The 23,435-nt window shown below is 37.5% G+C and overlaps 1 protein-coding gene across 1 annotated transcript in view; it reads left to right on the forward strand.

Moving 5' to 3' along the window:
- The window catches only part of USP32 (ubiquitin specific peptidase 32), a 79,057-nt gene that overhangs the window by 15,296 nt on the left and 40,326 nt on the right, over window positions 1-23,435 (forward strand). The window contains exons 2-5 of the mRNA XM_082493330.1: window positions 7,014-7,141; window positions 14,559-14,664; window positions 15,236-15,354; window positions 18,630-18,789. Coding sequence (XP_082349456.1) covers window positions 7,014-7,141; window positions 14,559-14,664; window positions 15,236-15,354; window positions 18,630-18,789 — 513 coding nt within the window. The remainder of the gene's footprint in view (window positions 1-7,013; window positions 7,142-14,558; window positions 14,665-15,235; window positions 15,355-18,629; window positions 18,790-23,435) is intronic.

A 23,435-nucleotide genomic window follows, 5' to 3' on the forward strand; every position in this document is an offset into this window, starting at 1 on the left:
GATTTGTTTTCAGCACTCGCTTTCTCTATGAAAGGAAAGAAAACAGATACGTGCTTTTTTTCTGTGTCCAGTTAGTTATAGATTGTGTTAATTGGCTGTCAGTTTGTAGTAGCCATGGCAGATTAACTCCACCTACCCTCAGTTAAACTGTTGGGATTCTGTCCTTTTCACTGATTAAAGCAGCTCCTTACTAGTAGCTTATATTAAAGAGTATTTGAGATTGTTTATCAAACATCTGTCTGATGTACACTAGAATTTATATTCATTTTAGTGTTGAGACAATTAAGATGTGGAGAGGCTAAGTGTGTCTTGCCTGCATGTTTGGGGCAGTATTCAGAGAGTTCAAATGTTGTGCTTTTATTCTTATCCTTTACTACAACAGACAACTGTATACTTTGAAAAGCTGCATTTTATGTCTCATTCTGTATCAGCACAGCATTTTACATAATTGTGCTTGGATTTTGAAGGGTGAGGGAAGAAACATTGTAAAGAAAGGTATTTTTGCGGCTGGTCTGACTTTCCTAATAAATATTAAATAGGAATTTAAAATGCATTTATTGTGCTCTCTCTCGTTGCACATGTCACAGGCAAGGTATATAGTAATTATGTTATGTAAGCTGTAATAAACCCATTAAGCCCGACTAACCACTTCTTTTAACCTTTAGACAAGCTTGCGTCAAAAAGAATATTTGTTTCTTATAATGCTTAACGTTCACATGCGAGCTGTTACATCCTTAAGCAGCAGTGCTTGCTTGTAAATTTTGGTGTTGCTTCTCTTCAGTGCGTCTGTAAATCTTTAAACTTCTTTGCAAAGGCGTTGGAGAGCAGCCGTATGCTGAAAGACGGGAAGATAAGTTCCCCTGTTGGTTCTTGCTTTAGGTGCAAGTTAGTTACTGGTGCCAAGCAAGGGCTGTAGTGCATGACAGTTCTTATATCCACAACCTCGATATTGTTCCTAGTGTTGCATCACTGAAAAAAAAAAAACAAAAACAACAAAAAAAAGGGAAGACTTTTAACTACTTTCTTACAGTATTTGAATAAAACATGTTATTGAGGTAATTCGTACAAACCTTAGCTTAGATTTGTTAGTCTCTGAGGAGCTATGATGGAGTATGCAATGTAGGTACTTTGATTAGTGAGGAATTGGCTTTGATGTCACCATGTTCTGCTAGCCCTTTTTCCAAGACAGGAAACGAACAAGCAAAAGTATCAATATTAGGTGTATTTAGTTATGTAAACATATTTTTATGATGACTCTTAATAAATTTCAGTAGCAGTCCTGTAACAGCAGAGTAGCTTTTGCTGAGACGGGAGTTTGCTTCCCAGCTTGCAGAGTTTTGCACGGGTGTTTGTTGTATAAAGTTATCCTGTGCTTTTCAGTACGACCTTTGTCTTGAAGTGACAGAGGTTGTGCTGTGTGTTGGCCCATACATTACTCACCATGCATTTGAAGACTTCCCAAGATAAAGACAAGAAGGTGAGGGTGGGTTTACTGCTACAGGGTATAGAAAGAAAAAACTTTCTAAAATGACTAGAGAATAGGGAATGTGTCTGCAGAACTTGCCAAAGCTCCACTGTAAGGGCTGATTTCTTCACCTTAGCTTAGTTAAACAGAACTTAAGTTACATCTAAGGATGTACTTTAGCGTTACAGAATGGGTAAGCAACAAGAATGGTATCTGTTGCCTGAAGAGAAATTGTAGTGCATAAATTACAGTTTTATGTGTACTATTTGGACTACAATTTTTATACAAAATGGACTTTAAATTTGAGAGTAGTGGATTGAGCCCATGTAAATTTGAGTATTAAGACAGTAAATACTTCAGATAATTAACATTGTTTTTACACAACCCTGTGAGTTTTAAGTATGAGGAGGTGGAGGGGAGTAATTTCAGCTGTGTTTTCTGCCTTCCTTCTTTGTATGGAATGTTATATCTAATGTCCAGAATGCGGGTATCTAACATTCTAGACATCTACGTAAATGTAGCATACTTTTTCTGAGACAGATTCCCTGTAGCTCCCATTCACATCAGCGACACAGCTGGTGGGTATCCACTCTGAAATTCAGGTCAGTTTTATGTGGGTGGTGAAATAAAATTTAAGTCTGCAGTTGGGCATCTAGGCTTGCATAGTTTGAGCTTTAGATACGGTTTGATTCTAAAAGGAAAACTCCAGGATGACTCAGTGATAAACACGTGGAGTGAAAGCAGTGGGAAGAGGGTGGCTTCCAGCATGGGACTGTTTTGGAAGGCACTACTCAAATCATTACCTGGACAGAAGTGAGTTTAAAAAAATAGTCTCATAAATCCATGTAAACAGCATTAAGTTTAAGTAACACTATTAAACTAAAAATATCCTCGGCAGTTGAATGAGCTGAAGGTTTGTTACAATTACTGTAAGTTGAGGTGACATTTTTAGCTGAGGTTGCATGGTTTCATTTAAACTTTATTAAACAAACTGGAGCTCGAATGTTCCCTGGAGAGTTGGAAGCAGCACTAATCTTCTGTTAAAGTGTTTTTAACTTCATTGGAAACCATCCAGCCAAGGTAGCATTGAGCAGGTTTGTATCAGAAAAGTTGCCTAGACAGAATGACATAGTCTGTGGCTTTTCCATTTGTTTCAGTGGTATTTTTTTGGAGTTAGGCAGATACAATTATAAGAATTAGAGTATAGCATCTAAGTAGTGCAAATTGTTTTTATTATTTTGAATCATAAAATAATAAAAAGTTAGCTTCCAGAGTCTTGAGGTGTGCAGTTCCAATTGCATTGCTTTGTCTGCTGTAATATTGAGGTTGTGCCACCTATTATTGGTAGGAGCAATGTGGCGATGGTTTTTGCTGCGTTGGCTACCATAAACTTATTTTGGGAAGTCTTACGTGTTCTGTTTTTTGGTGTCAGGTTATGAATGCAGCAACAGTATATCTGATAGTGTAGTGTCTGTCTAATGAAAGCAGCTTGTGAATGGTCTTTTCTTAGGTGTTTGTAGAGAACCATCTCCTGGAAGTGTTTGGTAAGACTGCGCCTTTGGAAAAAGTGAATATACTTCATGAAGGAACTTAAGTCAGTGTAGGAAACAGGGTTGTTAGCTACTTTTATGTCCAAAGGTGGAATTAAAATAACCTCCATGGTCTATGATGCTTGCTGCAAAGGACTTGTGGCATTGAGAGAAAAAGAGGTCTCTTGTGGGTATGCGTGTTCTAATGTTTAATATTATTATAGTAATAGATGTATTGCTTCTGGAAATGGTACTTTCATCATTTAAGACAGTTTTATTTCCTCTCAACATGCCATCATGTTCTATCTCTACATTGAATAATTGGTACTTTGGTGTTGGGATTTTGTATTCAAATATTTTATTTGTCTTCCAGACTCATAGCCACATTGATAATATCTTTGATTTATACTCTGCTCATTTCAGTAGTACTTGCATGTGCCTGGATCTAAATGTGTAATGAACTTATTTTTACACAGCTTTGCAGATGATTTGAAATGGCCAGCATCTGCCATTTTAATATGTCCTGGGGAAGGAATGGAAGTAATGACCTTTTCCTGTAATTCCATGACCCATTTTGTAGTTTCTGCATGCAAACAATAATATTACATGGTCTCTAGCACTAATTTGCTTTTGCAGTGTAACGTGGGCTAGCAGTATCAACTTATCCCCTACTATTAAATCACAGAATCATAGAATGGTTTAGGTTGGAAAGGACCTTGAAGATGATCGAGTTCCAACCCCCCTGCCATAGACAGGGACACTTCCCACTAGACCAGGTTGCCCAAGGCCACGTCCAGTCTGGTCTTGAACACCTCCAGGGATGGGGCTTCAACAACCTCTGGGCAACCTGTTCCAGTGCCTTACCGCCCTCAAAGTGAAAAACTTCTTCCTAATATTTAATCTGAACCTGCCCTCTTCCAGTTTAAAGCCATTCCCCCTCGTCCTATCGCTACATGCCCTAGTAAAAAGTCCCTCCCTGCTCTCCTGTAGGCCCCGTTAGGTACTGGAAGGCCGCAGTAAGATCTCCCTGGAGCCTTCTCTTCTCCAGACTGAACAGCCCCAACTCTTTCAGTATCTCCTTATAGGAGAGGGGCTCCAGGCCTCGGATCATCCTCATGGCTCTAATGATATACTGACAGTTCTTTTTGAAGGTGTTAGTAGTATTGGTTGACTAGTTTTCTTCCCAGTCTTCTCCTCACCAACCCATCCTTCAGTAGGACCTCAGCCACTTCTGTGTTTCCTGGTGTATGTATGGGATTTTCCTATTCCTGAACACCGCCTGAAACCCACTCTTGGCACTCATAGGTGCTCAGGGAAGTACGAATAACAGCTGCCTGCCATGCTCTTGGGCACACTGTGTGTATGCAAGATATAGTTGGCCTAAGTTTCATCATAAGCTTGTTGGCTTAACTTGTGATAGTGAGACCTGTTTGCTTAGAGGGGAGGCCACCTCTGTCCTGTGAAACTGCAAAACAGCGACTCTACCAGTTGCCAAATGAATGCACTGCTCCTTGTAATGTCAGCATTTCACACAAGGAACACCACTCTGTGCAGCTCAGCCACCACAGAGGGGGTTGTGTTTCGGTACTCCTACAAACGTGTAGCTTGTTTCATGCACTGAGGGATGTAAAGTGATATGTAAAATATCTCTGGAGTACTCGTATGGTCTGCAGTTAAGGTTGTCAGGTTACAAATTGCTTTAATTTCTGTTAATACAGGTAAATTCCATAAAGGAGTGGCCAGTAAATTTTTTGATTATGAAAGTAATTGACTGACTAAAACAACTTTATATTCTAGCCTATTAGGTATAGTCAGTTCCCATTTATTGGGTTAATAAAATTCTCTATTAAAGCAGTAATTGAAAGTTTTACATGGCTATGGGCTGTTGTATTTCTTTTAATTAATCCTAGCAAGAAAATAGTGCACAGGTATAACTCAGCAAGATTGTACTTGTGTTCCTGTTGAGAAGTGCTTTTGCCATAGGTGGGCTCAGCGGTGAGGGCAGCCGAAAGGCGACCGGAGTTGTGTGAAACTGCGTTGCCTGGGAGCCGCAGCGCTGACTCCGTACGCAGCATCCTTCACTCCTCCCCACCATACTGGGGAGAAACTTTTAACGAACTGGAACGAAGGACTCAAGATCAGTAGTTGGAAATGAATGCTGGGGAAAAAATATTTCTCTTATAATTTTTTATGAAAATTACTTGAATTTTCTGTGCAGCCAGGAAACTAAATCTGCAAACATCGAGAATGACACTATATTAAGTAGCTGTATATGTTGTGTATGTTTCAACCTTATTTTTGCAGTAAGCATTAATTAGGTTACTTGAAAGTTTGTTATAATACATGTAACACCTTAAGCATGTGGTTAGTTAACGCTTGGTTTGTGTATAAACTTTTTTACCAAATGACCACAAACCAGATTGGGTTAACCGGTCAAGAGTTCAAAAAAATTAACTGAGGGGGAGAAAAAACAGAATGCAGAGTCGCATGTAAAGACACAAAGAAAGAAGATGACTCTATGGACAGATGTTAATACAAAATAGTGAAATTCAAACACCATATAAGCCAGGTAACAGTATTATACCAACATTCTTCTGCTGTATAATTAAAGTGTGTTTGTTTTATCAAAGCAAGATATGTGATGATGATAACTTGATTATGTCTTTTGCCAAATTCATGGTAATTGATAGCACCAGTGCTGTGTGGGTCACACTTTAGGTTTATTTCTTAAATCCTTTGAAATTTTACTGGTCCAAAGCACACAGAATCTATAATAAAATTTGAAAAGAAACATGACCCAATTTCTGGTTTTACGCACAATTGTTAAATGAAGTCACTAGTCTGTTTCAATGTTAACTAGGATTAAAGTTAGGGAGGAATGTTTCAATGTGATTTACTTTTAAGGAGTGATTTTTTTCTTCTGTTGAATGAGTTAATTGAAATGTAGAAGTTTTAGAGAGAGTATTGGGTTAAGCTCTCAAGTGTTCTGTTTTATTTTGGCTGACAAAAAGCTTGACAAACTTTTGGCCGTGTCAGTGTTGTTTCTGTCTGGATTGTTATATCAGGGTAAGGAAAATGCCTTACTATAAATACAGTGAAATAGCTATCGCATACAGTGTCATTTCTTTTGGCTTCTGGACGGTAAATAGCTCTTCCTGCACTACATGGTAACTTACATGTGATCTGGGTCATGGTGTGTTATTCTCCACAACTTGATTTTTGACAAAGGACTTGTTTTGTTCAGCAAGATACTTCACTTCTTAAACACTTTGTTAGAAAGTTGCTCTATGCTTACAAAATCTGAAAGCAGGGGCTGCTTTTCAGGAAGCTCACGTGCGAGTATAAATGGGATGTCATCAGACTTTTCACGTTTACAGATTGTGAACAAGTTTGAACAGGTTTTAGCTGGCAATCAGATTTTGACTGTGCAAGAAAATCTTAGGTGAAGAATTACATTTAGTCCAAAGTTTAACTGTAGTAACCCTGTTAAATTCATGCTTCACTGTACTGTCTTACGAGCATGTAAGTGGTGATTAAATATTTTTTTTGTATAGAAAAGTAGACTGGTTGCTAGATGAAACTGCTTGAAGCATGCTGCTGGAGCTACGCTTAATAATATTCACCATTGTTGGTTTCTCTGGTTTACGTGCAATGTAAAATTGATCATAAAGCTAGCCTATTTCCCCTTTGTGTGACAATCGTGGTGCTTAATTTAGAACAAATTATAATACTCTATTGTAGTCAGAGAAAACAGGCAGTGAACTATTGTAATCGTTGATGTTAACTTTAGGTCTACTTCGCTTTGTTTTGGGGGGGAGATTAGATTATTAGATCTCATTTTCTAGTAGTCAGATCTTCCCACTGTTTAGGTGAAATCATGCGCTTAATTTCTTCCTATCTTTTTATTGTAAAGGTAAATGTAAGGTGTATAGGATTTTGAGAGTCCTTAAGTTACTACATTTCTATGATACTTTTATTGACAAAATTTTTTTTTCCTCCTCTCTTCTCACTCAACACAGTTACAGACATAGAGCTAAAGCGACTGAAAGATGCTTTCAAAAGAACTTGTGGACTCTCATATTATATGACTCAACAGTGCTTCATCAGGGAAGTTCTTGGCGATGGAGTCCCTCCAAAAGTTGCTGAGGTAATCTATGAACTTGCTGTTTTTTGGGGGAGGCATGCGTGGTTGCACACCTATAGATGCACACACACAGATATTCCTATACAGGTAGGGGAGCTAATTTAATTTCTTTCCAATTTTCATACAATGTCACAACGTACATTCTCTGTCTGAAAATAATGTTCCAGACTTGGATCGTGGGTTGTCAGCGATGTGTGCTTGACTGAGCTACTGATTCCAACCCAACTAATAGGTGGTAGATGACTTTGAAGTAAACCTGAATATCCAAATGTAGATTTGGAGAAGTAAAAGGTTGGGAAGTTTTAACACTGTATGTAGCTATTATAAGAGAGGATTTTGTTTACTCTGGAGATGTACTTGCTTTTGGTTTCTCTGAGATTCCGTTGGCTTTTACTTTGTTTTCTAAAGTGCAGATTAATCTTTAAAAGCTCTTAAAAATAATTTTATGCATAATAAATGTATAAACTGAAAATTAGCCAGAATCATAATATGCTACATGGGTACATATATTGTATGTATATATCTAGAAAAATAGTAATATCATCCTGCACATGTGCATGTTTAAAAAAATTGTTTTCTTTCCTAGTGTTACCCCTGTCTTGAGAGAGAAATTAAAATATTGTTGGCAAAGAATAAGATTAGCCAGACCTTTCAAATGATATCTTGCTCCATGTCATTTCTAATCGCAGCTTCTATTTCTGGTATCTTCAGTGGTTTTGACCTCACAGGAAGCGTACAAGTCTTCCAGTTTTGTTTAGATAATGGGAGTAGTGAAGTGTGCGCTGCAAAATGTTGAACACTGTGGCAGAGAGTTACTTGTTTTCAAAGCTTAATCTTTTTTCTGTTTTTCTTTAGTGTTGATGAAGAGGATGATATTACTTTCCTCTGTTATATAGTTTAGTTAGCCTCACACTGCTGGGCTGTCTTCTTTGCATGTTTTGCATAACAGTTTTTCATATCTGAGTAATGATAGGCCTTCAGAAATTCATTAAATTAAAACCACGGAGTTTTACAGCAGAGACATAAAACAGAGAACTGAAGCCAGTGGAACTTTGGTCAAACAATTTGCATGATTGTCTTGCACGCAAAACATTTTTTTAAATGTTCAGGACAGTAATGTTCTGAAAGGGCCTCTTGGAAAAATGGATTTGAAGATATTAATAAAATGAAATTGAGATGTGCTATGTCTGCATCGTTTAAACTGCAGGGAAGCTGGTCAAGTGGTGAGATGTATGAAGACAGCATTTATTTTTAAATCTAAGGAATAATGCAATTACCATATGCAGTTGCGGCACCTTGGTAGAAAAAGTATTGTTCAGAGGAGGTCGAAGGATAGATTGCTGGTAATATTTCAAGAAAGCATTTCAATAGCTTTGTATTTTAGAATTAGGAGGGGAAGAATGTTGAGAAAGGACTTCCTACCTTTGGCCCGTGCAGTCATTTAAGTGACTGATTATACCTTTTATATATGCCTACATATATTATGATTGTGAGAAAGTTTATACACAGCAATCTGTGATGTTTACCAAGTAGTTAAGTGTCAGTGCATCTTTTTCTCCAAATGGTTAACAAGCTGCACTCCAAGTAATGCAAAGAGAAAAGGGATGATGCGAACAGAAACATGAAGGACATGTTGAAGGGGCTGCCAAAAAAACAAGAACACAGACTTCTCAAGGACTGAGAGAGAAGAGGGTGTTCTATACTCTATAGAGAAAGGAGCCAAAGGAATGCCTTGAGCATCCTCTCCTGCTCTCCAACAGGCTTACTAGGGCGTACGGACAGGGCCAGGGATTTGGACCTGAAGGGAACTGTTCGTATAGACTAAGACGTTTTTTTAACAGAAAAGGAACCATATTGTTAAACTCTTAAGTTATCCATGAAACGCAACATGTCAGACTTAAATTTTATTTAAAAATATGACCATGTATCATATAATTATTCTAAATTTTATGTTCTGAAATGTATATTGCTATGATACTGTCTGGGTGTGGCTATTTTAAGTAAAGCTGCAACAGTATTAAGTAATTTTGGAAAATACAAAATTGCGTCATATTTTGGTGGTATAGCTTATTAGAAGAAGTTTTCCAAATAAGACATTAATAGAAAAATTGTGGAGCTCCTTCCTTAGAAAACTACTCTCTGATATATATTTTTATATAACTATTCAGTGTTTATAAACTCTTCCCAAAGAATGTTTAAGCAGATAAACTCAAAGGAATGCCAGCTGCCGATGGCTGTAATTATGTATGTTAAATACTAATACATCAGACATTATCCAGAGTTCCCTTTCTGTGTTTATATCATGAACACTCAATGTGTTATGTTGAAATAATATCTAAATCTAATACTGAGCATTCAACTGATATCATAACTGAGATGTACAAAGCTCAACAGAAGTGAGTGGAAAAACTCACAAAAGGGTATGAATTAGAAATACGCTTTTGGATGAAGAGAAGAAGCAGCTTTATTCAAGGTAATTTATAAAATAAGTGTTCTTAAAAAGTCTAAAAGCACAGAAGAGATAAATTGAGTGATGGAGAAGAATAAAGTGTAAAGAAAAGATAATATTTTATTAAAATTTGTGAAGGAAAAACAGTGATTTCTCTTTTGTTTATTGATATATATATATTGTCTTGGAAGTCCTGTTAATCTGAAATGTAAGAATTCTCTTCCTTTTTGTGCTCTTCATAGGGGGGTTTTTGATCAAAAATAGTTGTATTAAGACTTAAACTATAGTGTTCAGCAGAGTTAACTGCATATTTTTTAAAAAAGTAATGATTGCAATGTAACATAAAGGTAAATTGCTTACATATGCAGTGTAGCCTCGAAGGCATCCTCTGGAATCAGAATGGTTAGAAGTAGAAAGTATGGAATTCAAATCTCTGCCGTGACACTGTCCGTGAAGCATACACAATCATTGCGCCCAAGTGGAGCACAAATTTAGTTTTAATAATTTAGCCTTTGAGCATTTGTAAATGGATTAAACTCTCGTAATAGAAGAGGATGATCTGAGTACCCTATGGGAAGTTAATGTATTTAGGTAGTGCTGCATCTTATAGGAGAGTGAAACTGCAGGTTCTACATAATGTTTTCTGTAGAATTTGATCCTTCTATGTTATCAGCCTCATTTACATTTACTTGCCTTCAGACATCTTTTAATAGTCCTCAATGAATAGCAATGAAAGTGATAGTTTGATGGGTGGACAAGGAGAGGATTTACCCCAGGTAACACACAGAACTGTATTGAGGTGTCTTCAGGGAGTCTTTCTGCTTCAGCATCCTGTCTGCTAATAACTGTGAGAGCAGAGAGCCGAACAAGAATTTAGAATTTTTTACTACCTTGTTGCCCGACACTGCTTTGGAGTTGGTCTAGAATACATTCTGCAAATGAATTCTGCCGGTCTGCAGTGGTAGTTTTTCCACACCTTGTTATACCCGAAGCATAAGGGGCGGTTCCCGTTGTCAATCCAACGTCTGGGTTAGGTGTTTCCTTTTCTTCTGTTTGCCACTGCAGCGCCGTGTGCCTTAGCCACGTCCACCCGGTGCCCTTGACAGGCCCACGGCTGGTTTTGTTTGGTCACTCCCAGTCCTGGCTTAATTTTGCCTTGCAATGGAAGCCACACCTGAGATAGTCAGAGCAGTGACTCATCCCTGTGGCTCTGGAATTCAGCTCTCCTCTTCCACCCTTCGTTTGTGCTGGAGGATTCTGGCCGCAGCGCGGTGAATGCTGCCGCTGGAGGGGAGAAAGGGGATAGAAAGAGGGATTTTGGTTCCAGTAACTTTCTTCTTGTTCCACTTAACCTCGTGAACCTCTTGTAGAATCGCAGCTCCTGTAGGCTGAAGTACTTGAGGACACACAGATCTGTCTGAGCGAAGCTCATTTTAGAGCCCCACTCCATTACCCTCGAGAGGCTCGAAGGAGACGTATGCCAGCCTCTGCAGATGTGGAAGTTAGCAGGCATATGATATATTCTTTGGGAATCTTCAGCTGTTTTCTTCTGCCTGTTTTTTTAATAGGAAAAACTGCAGGTTCCAAGCCTCACCGTGATCTTACTGCACCTGCTGACAGAGGTTTCCTCTGGCTGCTCTCCATTGGTTTCCATCTTTACGCAGAACTGTCTCTGAAAAGTGTCAGATTACTGTCACTTTGTGATTTACAAAAAAAAAATTATGAAAAATTATTTTAAGTGATTAAGTTACTAAGGAAGATAAATTTTCTTTTATTAATAACAAATAGTGGTCAGCAGATGACCTCAAAAGCTGTTATTTTTAACAAAACAGGAAGATTTTATTTTCTCTCATGTTTGTTTCCAGTGTTCAGCTATTTGTTTTAAGGTAAATAAACATTTTGGTAACAAATCTTGTTGCATTTTGCTTTATCAGTGTAAAAGGTGCAAATTCTTTTGAAGTACTTTACTGATTTCTTAGCTTACAGTTAAAATAACAAATATTGGTGGCTGTCAGTTCTTTGGTAAATAATGTCCTGACCTGTGTCAGTGAGATGGTAACTTTTTTCAGTCTTATTTTGGGAGATATGACATTCACATTTTGCAAAGGGATTTCAGCCTGTTGAGAATTGGTCTCCTCCTTATTCCAGCTCCTTGTAGTGTTGTGCTGTCTGACTCCTTTGAAGGGCACAACCGATAATAGGCTGCACTTGATTTCAGAGTGCCCTACACCCTTATGGTAGTGTATAGAAGTTCTCTTGTAAAGTTTGAAATGTCATTTATGTAGTTATTTTGTACCAGTTTCACAGTCAGTTTATTCCCGGCTACTTATTCTCACCATGAGGTCACCCACTTTGAGTGAAACCCGATAAGGAGAATGGTTAATTCAAACGCAAAAGTTGGTTCCCTGATTTCAGTCATAGTCCTGCTGCATGAACACTTGTTTTGGCAGAGATGTTGGAAGTGGAGGGTGGGTGGGAATGAGTTGTCGGGGGCAGGGGAAAGGCTAGCGCTGGTTTAAACCAGCAGTGAAGCTACAGTGTTAAGAGGGGCAGAAGATGGAAAGTACTTTAAAAACAAATAATTAACTGTAGGCGGTATGTGTCTGCAAAGAGGCAGGCAAAATTCCAATAATATATAAATATTTATTTATTTATTTATTTATTTATTTAAATCTGGTTTAGAATTATTCCTGTGGGTTTTTTTCAAGTGTAAATCTATTATACTAGAGTATTCTCTGGGTGCATCCGGTAGTTTTATGATCCTAATTGTGCCATTTGTGGAAGGTCCTCAAACAGTGGTAGATTTTATGCTGTAACAACTTTTTATACTTCAAAACTGAAGTCCTAATTAGTACGAGAATTTGTACACCCCTGTGATGATTTTGTTTTACAATGGTTTAAAAGTAGATTGTTTTGATGTGTTTCAGACTTGTTGGGTAGATTAACAGGGTGTCACCCACTTAAGATACTGTTAGTGACACGTGTTTTTTCCAGAGCTGCTGGTAGTCCTGAAGACAAGTGTCACTCCAATTGCACATACCATCTCACACTGTTATTTTCTTATCAGCTGTGAGCGTAAATGTTTCCTGATGGTTATGGTGGGAGTTTTAAAAGTTTAACAGTGTTTTCATTCTGTAGTTGGGGGGATTTTTGTCTGTGGGCCCCAAGGTGTCAGAGCCGCTTTGGTAGGCTTGCAAAAAAAGCTAAAATTCATTATGCAAGCATTTGTAGTTTCAAAGGGGAGAAAACACAACAAAGAAACAGAGCTTGGGAGGTCAAAAAAAGATAATGTTGTTTTAGCTGTTTTGAATTGTGTTTGGTTGTAGTTCATATGTTTAAAAAACAAACAAAATGCAGGGGGAAGGGATAGAGGTATTGCAGTTCAGATCTGTGGGTTTCATTCCATAGTTTACTAATGATTCACTCTACTACTCTACACAAAAGAGTGAATCTGTCCACAATAATTCTGAAGCTCTGCTGACCTCTGAAGTCTGCTATTGCTATTTGGCTAAATTCTCATATTAAGAGTATATTCAAGGCTTTACTGGAGAAAAATAAAAAAGCAGTACATAACTGCATGTACATATCCTAGCTTTAATATCGTTTGTTTAGAATGTAATTCAGATGCAAGCAAAGAAAATAGTATTGAAAATGTGCACAACTCTTCTCTTAATAGAAGCTGATCTCTGTTCCTTTATCTTTCCCTCTGAAAAATTTATATTAAAAAAAAAAATAGTTCAGCAAATAAGTCTGCTATCCAAACCATGATCAGTGACAAATCATTTTGTTCTGGTCTTTCACAGTAATAGTTCCCCACCAGCTAGACTTAATACTTTCTCTTTATGGTTAGATGCTCAGGGTGAGACCTATAAGAAAATGAAATTAAAAGACATAGACATTGAAATAATTCATCTATGTAAGAATAATTTATAAGTTCTCACTGCTTTAAATTCTAATACCTAATGCAGATTTCTGTCTTGTGATACTGATAAATACTGGTGCTTCTTGGAATAGATTTGGGCTGACAGGAGGAGTCCGCGTTTGGAGAGCAGTACAGCATATATATATATATTTTCATTTGTGCTCTGTAGTGTTAGAGGCAAGGTGAAGTAATACGTTGCAGTGAGTGAGTTGGTAATTCTTGTTTACTAGAAATAGTCGCTGTTGCTGACTTCCTTCCTTCATCTCTCATATATCAGTGTTGAATCACTGTTAAGATGCTGTTGAATAAACGAAGCTGCAGCTTGTTTCATGTGAAAGGTAAACACTTCAGCCCTTCTGTTGACTGCGTTGTTCCTGGTGGCCGCTCTGTGGATCTTTGAGTAACTTCTGAATAAAGTCTTAATTTCTAGTGCTTTCTATTGGAAGAAAGACTTAAATACTATTGTTAGAGTGGGGTAGTAAACTGGAACGGTCATTCTAGCAACAGTTGTGGTGTTAAGATAGTTAAGGTATAGTTGATGGAACGTGGGGGTTTTTGTGTGCGTGTGTGTGTCACATCTTTTTGAAGCAGTGGTTTTTGATGGCTTACTGGAAGTGTGTCTTCTGCGACTGGGACAATGAAACACATGATGCTCCAATAACCTCTTGATAGCTTTGAGACTATCGAAGCCTAGTCTGGAGGAGATTTCATCTTCATTACCTTGATAAGAAAGTTTGGGGAAGTAGCACCAGTGAGGAAGCAAGAAGCTCTCTTCATTGGAGGATTCTAGCGTGTTTTTTTTATATTGCTGTTCATGAAAAGTATCTGCATTTCACTAAATAAAAGACCCTGGAAAGGCTATTTTAAGGTACTGGAAGAGCTACAAAAGTATAAGAGAATTAATATTAGAAGGGTGTTTAGCTGAATGTGAGGTGACTGGCCTAAAAACCACCTAAGACGGAGCCTCAGTGTAAGTTGTTGCTTTTAGTTCCGACATCTCTGTTGTTCCTGTTAACTGTTTGGTTAACTTCTCTGTTGGATTCTTCTAGGTTATCTACTGTTCGTTTGGAGGAATATCCAAAGGGCTGCACTTCAATAACTTGATTGTCGGATTAGTTCTACTTACTAGAGGCAGAGAGGAAGAGAAAGCAAAATGTAAGTAATGATGTAACTTGCAACAGTAACAAGACGATAGTGGATAGTGTGTGTAAAATACACTTATGTAAAGCACAAATAAATTGTGGTATAGTAAGTCCCTATATTTATATGTAACCAGGGCATACTTTTGCCAATAAAGATATTTTGAAATTCAGTGCATTTTTGTTTTCTATACTCACCAAAATGCAGTATTTGGTAAGTCATCATGAATGTAAATGTTAGGATCCTACAGAAAGACTGTTGATCGCTGTATGTGGGCAGAGGAAGGAGGACGGCCTTGATATTTTTCAAAACAAATGAAAGCATCTGCCTACTGACTTCTGTTGTTTTGTCTTCCTTGTGAATCAGACTTGATAGTATTTATTTTCCTTTTGATTACTGGACAATGGTAAAAGGAAAAGGACATACTTCTTGACCTAAACCTTTTTGAGCTATATTGAAATTGAATCAACCTAAGTTTTTAGTTCTCTAGTTGTTGCACAGCCTTTGGCATTCTGAGCCACTTGTAAACATAATATTTGAAAAATGTAACTATCGTAGTTGCTTAAACATATCTCTACTTCCTCAGACATTTTCAGTCTCTTTTCTAATGAATCTGGGAGTTATGTTGTCCGTGAAGAGATGGAGAAGATGCTGCATGTGGTTGATGGGAAAGTCCCAGAGTCACTCAAGAAATGTTTCTCTGAGGTATTTCATACATAGGTTTTATTCTATTGCATTTACAAAAAAGTGGAAATTACACTGGGTAGTTTGTTATTCTCTGACATGAACATGCTTGTGCATGTATGGGAACAAATTGACCATGTTTAAATTGGGTAAAAGCTCGTATTTTTTTATGTTGTGATATTACATGTAATTTGTATTGATGTGAATGGTAGCTTGGTATACAAATGTAGGCATTCTCCATGCTGCTTTACTTACTCTGCTGGTTTGAAAGATATCATTTCCCAAGGGTAATCATGTTATCAAGTAAATTTAAATACTAATATTGCTAGTGGAAATTTATTCATTAGTGTGGGCATTTTATTGCAATCAGGGAAGGAATCTAGAACACAGATCTGAGACGGGAAACAAAATCTGCATCCTGGATTTAAAAATGCCTGCCAGCAGTGGTTGCTTAAGAAGAATAGCATTACTTTTGTCTCACTGTGCCTGCCAGGAGCTACAACGTTTATTTATGCTTTAGGTTGTTCGAGAGCTTTATGAAGCTTGCTGAAGTCCTCCTCTAAAACAGGCTATTGTTTCTTTTAAATATTCACAGATACTTCTTTGGCACTAGTGATCCTGATGAATTGTCAGGCTTTTGTGCTTTGGTTGCTTCATTTGTTATCAGAGGACTATAGATCAGCAAGATCTAGTCATCATGCATTCCACTGAAAAACTGATTGACTACAAGCTTTATTTGTAGATATTAGATTACTTAATTACCTTAAATTTTATTGTACTGTATTGAAGATAACTTTGGTTATGGGCATTGGCTGAGGCAGACTCATTTAATCTGGCGGTGGTATCAGGTTGGCTTTGTAGGCAATGATTACATTCTTCATTCTTGGCTGGAATTATAAATCATATGTATACTGCAGTCCAGTTTCTGGAGCTGACCCACTTCAGTATTTCCTATTTATAATTTCTCATCAATATGGTGTGATGAATTATACTCTAAAAGTTAATTGCACACTGTCCAAGAAATCCAGAAATACTTTGTGAAGACTTGCAGGAAGACAAGTATCAATCTGGCGTAGTACCATTTTCCTGTTCAAGAAAATGCTGTATATTGATTTTTCTTTTAAAATGAAAATAGCGTAATAACCCACTCAGCAGGGTTTACTGGCCTGTTAATCATACTAGGTCATTGCTGGAGAGTGAGAAAGTTTAATGTTCCTGCTGTGGGCCTTCCTTCCTGCCGTATGGCGGATGAGTTTATGCTTTCAAGGATGATGTTTATAGGTACTTCTATTCTTCAGAATTATTGCATGTACTCATCTAGAGATAAAAGCTTTAAAATATAGCTGAGTTTTCCTCACTCTTGTTTCTGAAATACAGGAAACAAATTCAGTGATACCTGTATTGCTCTAGTTGCTCAAGTTCCATCACGGCTTGGCTGTAAACATTATTTGCTTCAAATGCTTTTTCCCCCTGGCCAGGGTGTTCCTGTCCCTTTTCTTCCTTGTCCTCCCTCTAATCAATCAGAACAATGCAGAGTGTCAGTGAAACGTGGCACAGCTATTGCTGCATTTGCAGAAAGCAGGGCAAAAAGTAGAGGGAAAGTAGAGTGGAACAAGTAGTAAGAAAATGATCTTGTCTCTGTTAGAGAAATTAAAAAAAATTTAAAAATTAAAAAAAATCGAGCGCTGATTTTTTCTTCTCTGTTAATTTGGCAGTAGAGGGTTTTTTTGCTTAAGGAAGTGGTTCCATAGTGTGTTAAATCCTTCAAAGTCCCTGTTGTTGAGTTACCCTTTTCCTGACTGTCATTCATTCTCCTACCTCTGTGCTGGCTCAAGTATTTATATGATGCCTTGATGAACTGGATCGGGAAACTGATCTGGCTGAGAAGTAAGCCCTTTTTCTGTAGCTCCTAATCCTCTAGGTTATTTTTCAGCTAGATCTGTTGTGCCACCTGACTGCGTTAATGTGCAGTCACAAAAGAGAAGGGATGAAGGATCAGAAACAGTGTTGGTAAGAGGAAGGTTAGGATTGTGCTGTCACTCATAGTGTGGTTATATACAGATAAAACTTGTGATGTTGCATCTCGACTTCCTTGAATTATAAGCATGTGGAAGTCTATGATGGTAGCTTCAAGTATTGGGCTATTTCTGCATCTATTTGTTGGAGAAAAATGTAACGCTATTTAATCTAGGAAAAAGAGGCATAAAAAGAATGAGTATCTGGAACCTGAAATAATCCATTACAATTGGAATATGAAGCAACTGTTTTAGCAGTGATGGTCATTAACCATTCGAGCAACCTGGCAAAGGAAGTAGTGGATTTTCAATTTTCAGCAGTTGGCAGTGGCAGATAGTCCGTGGCCAACTGCAAATTGTTGGATTCTATAGAGGCATAATTCAGTGAAGTTTAATGGTCTGTGATATTAGGGAAGCTTAAATAATCAATGATTTGAAACCTCTTTCACTTTGCAGACCCCTGTTTATTTCCCATGGAGATTAGGATCTCCATGTAATGAGTTTGTCTACTGATAATAGGTTTGCTTTTATTTTAGTTAGTTTTGTAGGTCCTGTAGAAATCAGTCTGCTGATCCCTATGGTTTCACGGCCACAGCTTGGAAACCATTCAACTAAATGGTTTAAACAGCCTCTCCAGCATTTAAACTCTGTGAATCTATAGCTTTTTATGTATTCCTGAACAGGTAGTTCCATGAGACATCCAGCAAGAGAGGCTTGAGTTAGGGGATACTGTGTCATGTTTACGTGTGTGCTCCAAAGTGGTTTTTGGTCAGTAGAGGTAAAAAATTGACATGCTACTGCAGTGATTAATCATATGATTAGTTATTCACGAATCTAATTTTTCCTGTGTTAAGTGTTTATGTACTTGTGCGGGTATAACAGAATGTTTATGATTTTATAGCACCTGTTATTTGGCACATAAGAGCTTTTATCTGTCATAATAAATTTAAATTAATCAAAATAACCTCTGTTATTTTGAATTGTAAGTAACCATTTTTCTTCTAATCCCTTTAACCTGAGGTTCAGAGTAAATGACTTTCCAAAGGCCACACTGAGTAGGTGGTTGAAATGCTGAGAGAGCTGAGGAGTCTTAATTTCCCACCCAGTGCTATATTTCAGAACAAAATGGAAAAACAGGCATGGCTCCAAAGAAAAAATTAGTCTAATACTTATTTTTATAGGAGATTGTCCCAATTCTTGTTCATACAGCTGGATGGTTCTGGTTTACTGATACTGAGAAAGCAGAGAAAAACAGCTCACACTTTCTTATTTTTCTTTCAGGGTGAAAAGGTAAACTATGAGAAGTTCAGGGTTTGGTTATTGCACAACAAAGATGCTTTCACGTTTTCCCGTTGGTTGTTGTCTGGAGGTGTGTATGTGACACTCACTGATGATAGCGATACCCCTACCTTCTATCAAACCCTGGCTGGAGTCACACACTGTAAGTAAACGATGTTTGTTATTATGTGCATTTTCTTAAACTGCTTCAGAGTTCACAGACTTTAGCTGTTGCATAGCTGAAGTTGTTCAACACATCTCACTACTCTGAGATACATATAGTTTTGTTCAGCAAGATACATTGCTTCTTGATGCTAATTTGTTCTCTGCTTTTTGTGCTGTGACATGTAAAACATTGTTATGTAGAAGGACAGTGTGGGTCGTTATTTTTAAGAGGTAACAATACCGAGATTACAACACTTCTTATAGCAGAAGTTTGCTACCGAGCACATTAAAAAAAAAAAAAAAAAAAAAAAAAAAAAAAAAAAGGAAAATGTCTTCTCTTTGACAAATACATTTATCTAAGGTGATGTAATATTGGTTTTATATTTGGTCTTTCAGATATAGTGGATTATAAAACTATTGAGACAGTTCTGAAAATAATGCTTGTTTCAAAAATAAGTATTACTTCTTAATTTTCTTTCTGCAGTACGATAAGTAATATTCTTGGCATGTGATGTAGTCAGGGAACTAAATTAACTAAAGAGAAGCCTCCTTAGGATTTGCATTTAGGAATAACATCCAAAGAACAAATGCTTCCTTATGTCGATATTAATGTAAAAGAAGGAGCAGCTGTTTTTTAAATTAAATGTAAAAACAAAAGGCTGATAAATTATACTTGATGTGCAAGTATAACGTAAGCACACATTACAGTATAGCATCTAAAGGACTGTGGTATCCCTGTGTTTGCTATTGAGATTTCAGTGATTTGAGCAATCTGGTTGTGTTTAATGTACTCTCATAGATTTTCTTTGTTGTTGTCAGCATGGCATTTAATCTCTTTAATGGGTGGGTTACTTGAATAAAGCAACGTACAGTTTTTTCTCTTGGTTTTAAATATGAGCATTAAAATTCTGTTCTGACCATCTGAAATAAAAAAGCATAATAAAATTAGCAGTTTATAGGCAGGTAATTTATTTGCATTACATGAGAGACTGCAGAAGACATTGAGGTTACAGAAGACCACTAAATACTCTGAGGTCTAATAGACAAGGTAGAGAAAGAGGTATGCTAAAAAAAATACCCAAACCCTGGGAAAAATCTCTCAAGCTGTATCAAATTGAGATCTGCCATGCCTCTAACCTTCTCAAGTCTCCTTTGCCCAAAGTGTTCAAAGAAAGCTTTACCCCAGGCCTCTGGATGTTACCTCAGAGCTTCCTTTGATTTGTTTCATGCTTTGAAATTGAAACTTTTTCTGATGTTTTTACTATGCTTTTTGTGGAAAGATTATTTATAGTGAAACTGAGTATAATTAAAAAAAAAAAAAGAAATTAAGATCTACTGTTTTAATAGACTTTATTCCATATTTAATGTTATTCTCACTTCTTCTGTTTTTGATATACCTGTCACTGTTACCATCTGCAGCCAGACTCTCAACTGTATTCCCAGCTATTTCATATGTGCAAAATAAATGATTCAAGAAAAAATTGGTCTTCAGACTGAATAGCATAATAATCTACTTTAGCTAACCCACACCTATGTTCTCATATCAAGAAGAAAGCCTTTCTTTCTTCAACTTAGAGCTAAGAGTTTTTTTTCAGTTGTAAACAAAGAATAAGAGACATTAAGACTGAAGTACTATAATTAAAAACAAAATTAAGGAGACTGGATGAGAAGCATCTGAGAAAAAAATGAATGGGGACAAAACCTGTTCTGATTCTTGGAAGAAAATTGTTCAGGTGGTTCTATGTCTTAACCAAATTTGCAAAGCTCATATGACAGTTAAGTTTGGACCTCTAGATAAAGTTAAGTTTTACTGTATTTTTGTTATTTTCTAGTTCAATGCTGTAAAAGAAAAACAGACAGTAGTTGTGCTGTGTTACCACGTCTGCAGCCGATATTTCAAATGACAGATATGGAAAACTGTCAGGAATTTAAGATAGTAGGAAAATGAACTGGTGAACGAACCAGCTAGTGAACTAACTAGCATCCTCCAGGTCTGGACAAATACTTTCTTTATAATGTATCCGATGATTTCCCTTGTGATTTGAGACAGTACAGGAATCTCATACCACAGATGCAAAAGTAAGGAAAATGTAAGTGCTTGAGCACTTGGATTTAATTGCTATAAAGTATTAATACTTGGGGCCTTGCTGTTTTGTTTTTTAAGTTTAGTAATTGCAGTCTAATCGGGTCAATCTAAAGAATAAAAAATTTAGTACAGAAGTATTCTTAACACAGCTGAATGTGTAAAACAGTAAGAGCTGTTATGACAGTTCCTCTTCTCTGAATGAAGGCTTGTTTTTAATACTTTTACCCAGGATAATGGCTGCCTTTTGGGAGAAGGAGTAACTGAAATAATGTTTAGTAAACCCAGGCAAAGTGTGTTGGCAGAATACAGTGAAAGAGTGAAAGGTTTTAAAATATCTTCTACTGTAAGGTGGAAGCTAATTAGTGAAACTTGTTAATTTCTCACCTGGCTGCGGGACTGGGCTGGGTGGCAGCACGCCCTCTCCTGGCTCAAGCTTCAGCCCCCAGTGCCAAGCCTCACCTCCTCTCGCAGCGTGCTTCCCATCAAACGGCTGGAATAATGCATCGGAGACGTGAAAAATTGCGGTGATAAAAATAGTGGAAGTTATTAACATTGATTTAGAAACAGGCAGCAAACGTTTTATTGCAAAGCATCAGTGACTCCATTTAAATTTGCTTAATGAGCCAAGCTATCGGGGAAACAAAGGAATTCTAATTTTTCATTTGTAAATAACATTTATTTTGGTATGCAGATGACTTCAATTATATTTCTCAACACATAATTAGAAATGAAATTTTAAAGTTACAGGAAGTTGCCCACACTTGCTGCTTTTAATCAAATTTTGTTCCATTTCACTTAAATCATAAATATGAATAATTTCATTTGAAAGCTACCAAAATAACTTAAGTTTTCCTTGGACCTTTGTTCCCAAACCCCAGTTTCTGGGATACCCGAGTGCTGACCAGCAAGCAGTAGTTTGGATTTTCTCAGTATTGTAGTATAAGTGGTTACCTTCTGATTTTTTTTTTTTTTTATTATTTTTTAAACCATCATATTGAATAGCGCTGCAGTGGAGCATGTAAATCAAAGATAAATCCTGTCAGGGATTACTGCTAACACTAAAATTCTCTGTAGGGGAATGTTCCCCGAAATCATTATGCATCCTTAATAATTACAAATTAAACACCTGATCTCTGGTACTTGGAGTCCAAATGCAGTATTTCAGTAACACACCAGTTCTCGGCTGCTGGCGGGTGTCATTTTGAGCCTGCCCTGGCTGGTTTGCGCTCTTGTGCACATCAGGCTGGAACTGACTCCATCCTACCTGCAACATACGGCTTTTGTGGAGTAGTTCGGCAGACGGATGGGAACGTGGGACACGTGGGAGGGTCTCCTGTCCCACCAAGTGCAGACCCTGGGGGTCACATTCCTCTCATAAGAGAATGAGGCTTATTGGTTTTAGCTTTTTTTTTTTTTTTTTTTTTAATCCAGTTGGGGAAAATTATTCCAGTACATCTTCCACATGTGTTTGCAGGTACTTTATGTCTCAATTTTTTGTCAACTTTGTCCTTGGTTTCAGAGAGTCTCTGCTCTCCTTCCTTTCTACTAGTCAGTATAAATGCAAGAGACTCTTTTGCTTCTGTTGACCTTTTTGCCAACATAAAATGAGCCAGTTCAGGGCTGTTTGAGACCAGGTGCTCCCTTCTCCCCTGTTCCGTCTCAGAGGTGGGTGATACAGTGCTGTCATGCTGTCTCCGGGTGAGACCTCATTGCTTTCCTTCCTTTGCCTGGAAATATTTCTGCTGCCGCAGCGCAGGTAGTGATTCCTTTTTTATGACTCTGTCATTTTGGTGTGTCTCAGTGTCATGTGATGGGCTTATATACTCAGGTTTTCAGTCCTTTTCCATGGGGAGAATACTCCCATTTATCAGAGGGGGTTACTGGTTTCAAACTGACAGACCGTGTAATATGTACTTCTTTGTTACCCGGTCCTTGTGTCACCGAGTTCTTTTTAAATATCGTCCTAATTCTCCTTTGAGTTGAAGAGACTCTCTTCTGCTGTCAGAAAAATTCATCAAAATGCTTCTGCTTTTTCTGACAGCTCTTACATGCAGAGATGCAGTAAGACAGTGTGTAATCAGTATAATAATTATATTTTAGAACATACAGTTCTCGCTAATTTAGCGAAATAAATGAGAGAAGCCCTGGATAAGCAGACAGCATGGTTGGAAGGCAAGAGTGAGTTTTTGAAACAGTATAAAATTGAAACTGAATGTTGTGGAAGTGACCTCTTCTGTCAGAGACAGGTTCGTAAACCTGTAGGGCTTTATGGTAAGATGAAGATGCGTCAGTAAAAGGAAAATGAAATGAAGTGATCACTTAACTTTGCTCCCATTAAAAGGTGGTCTGGTTATAAATACATGTTCTGTAGCTTGCCCACTTCGGGTGTGGTACCCACTCTTCAAACACCATCTCTTAATGATGTACGGAAGGCCACTAGAAGACAATTCTGAAGATTTTGGATTTAGTAAAGGTGCCTTTAAAAGCATATTTCATTCTGTGCTATTTTTTTTCCCAAGTGTGTGAACACTTGTGCTTTGAGAGGAACTGTAGTGTTT

The sequence above is a fragment of the Vanellus vanellus genome (assembly GCF_965231255.1).
Source record: "Vanellus vanellus genome assembly, chromosome: 19".
Classification (NCBI taxonomy): Eukaryota; Metazoa; Chordata; class Aves; order Charadriiformes; family Charadriidae; genus Vanellus; species Vanellus vanellus.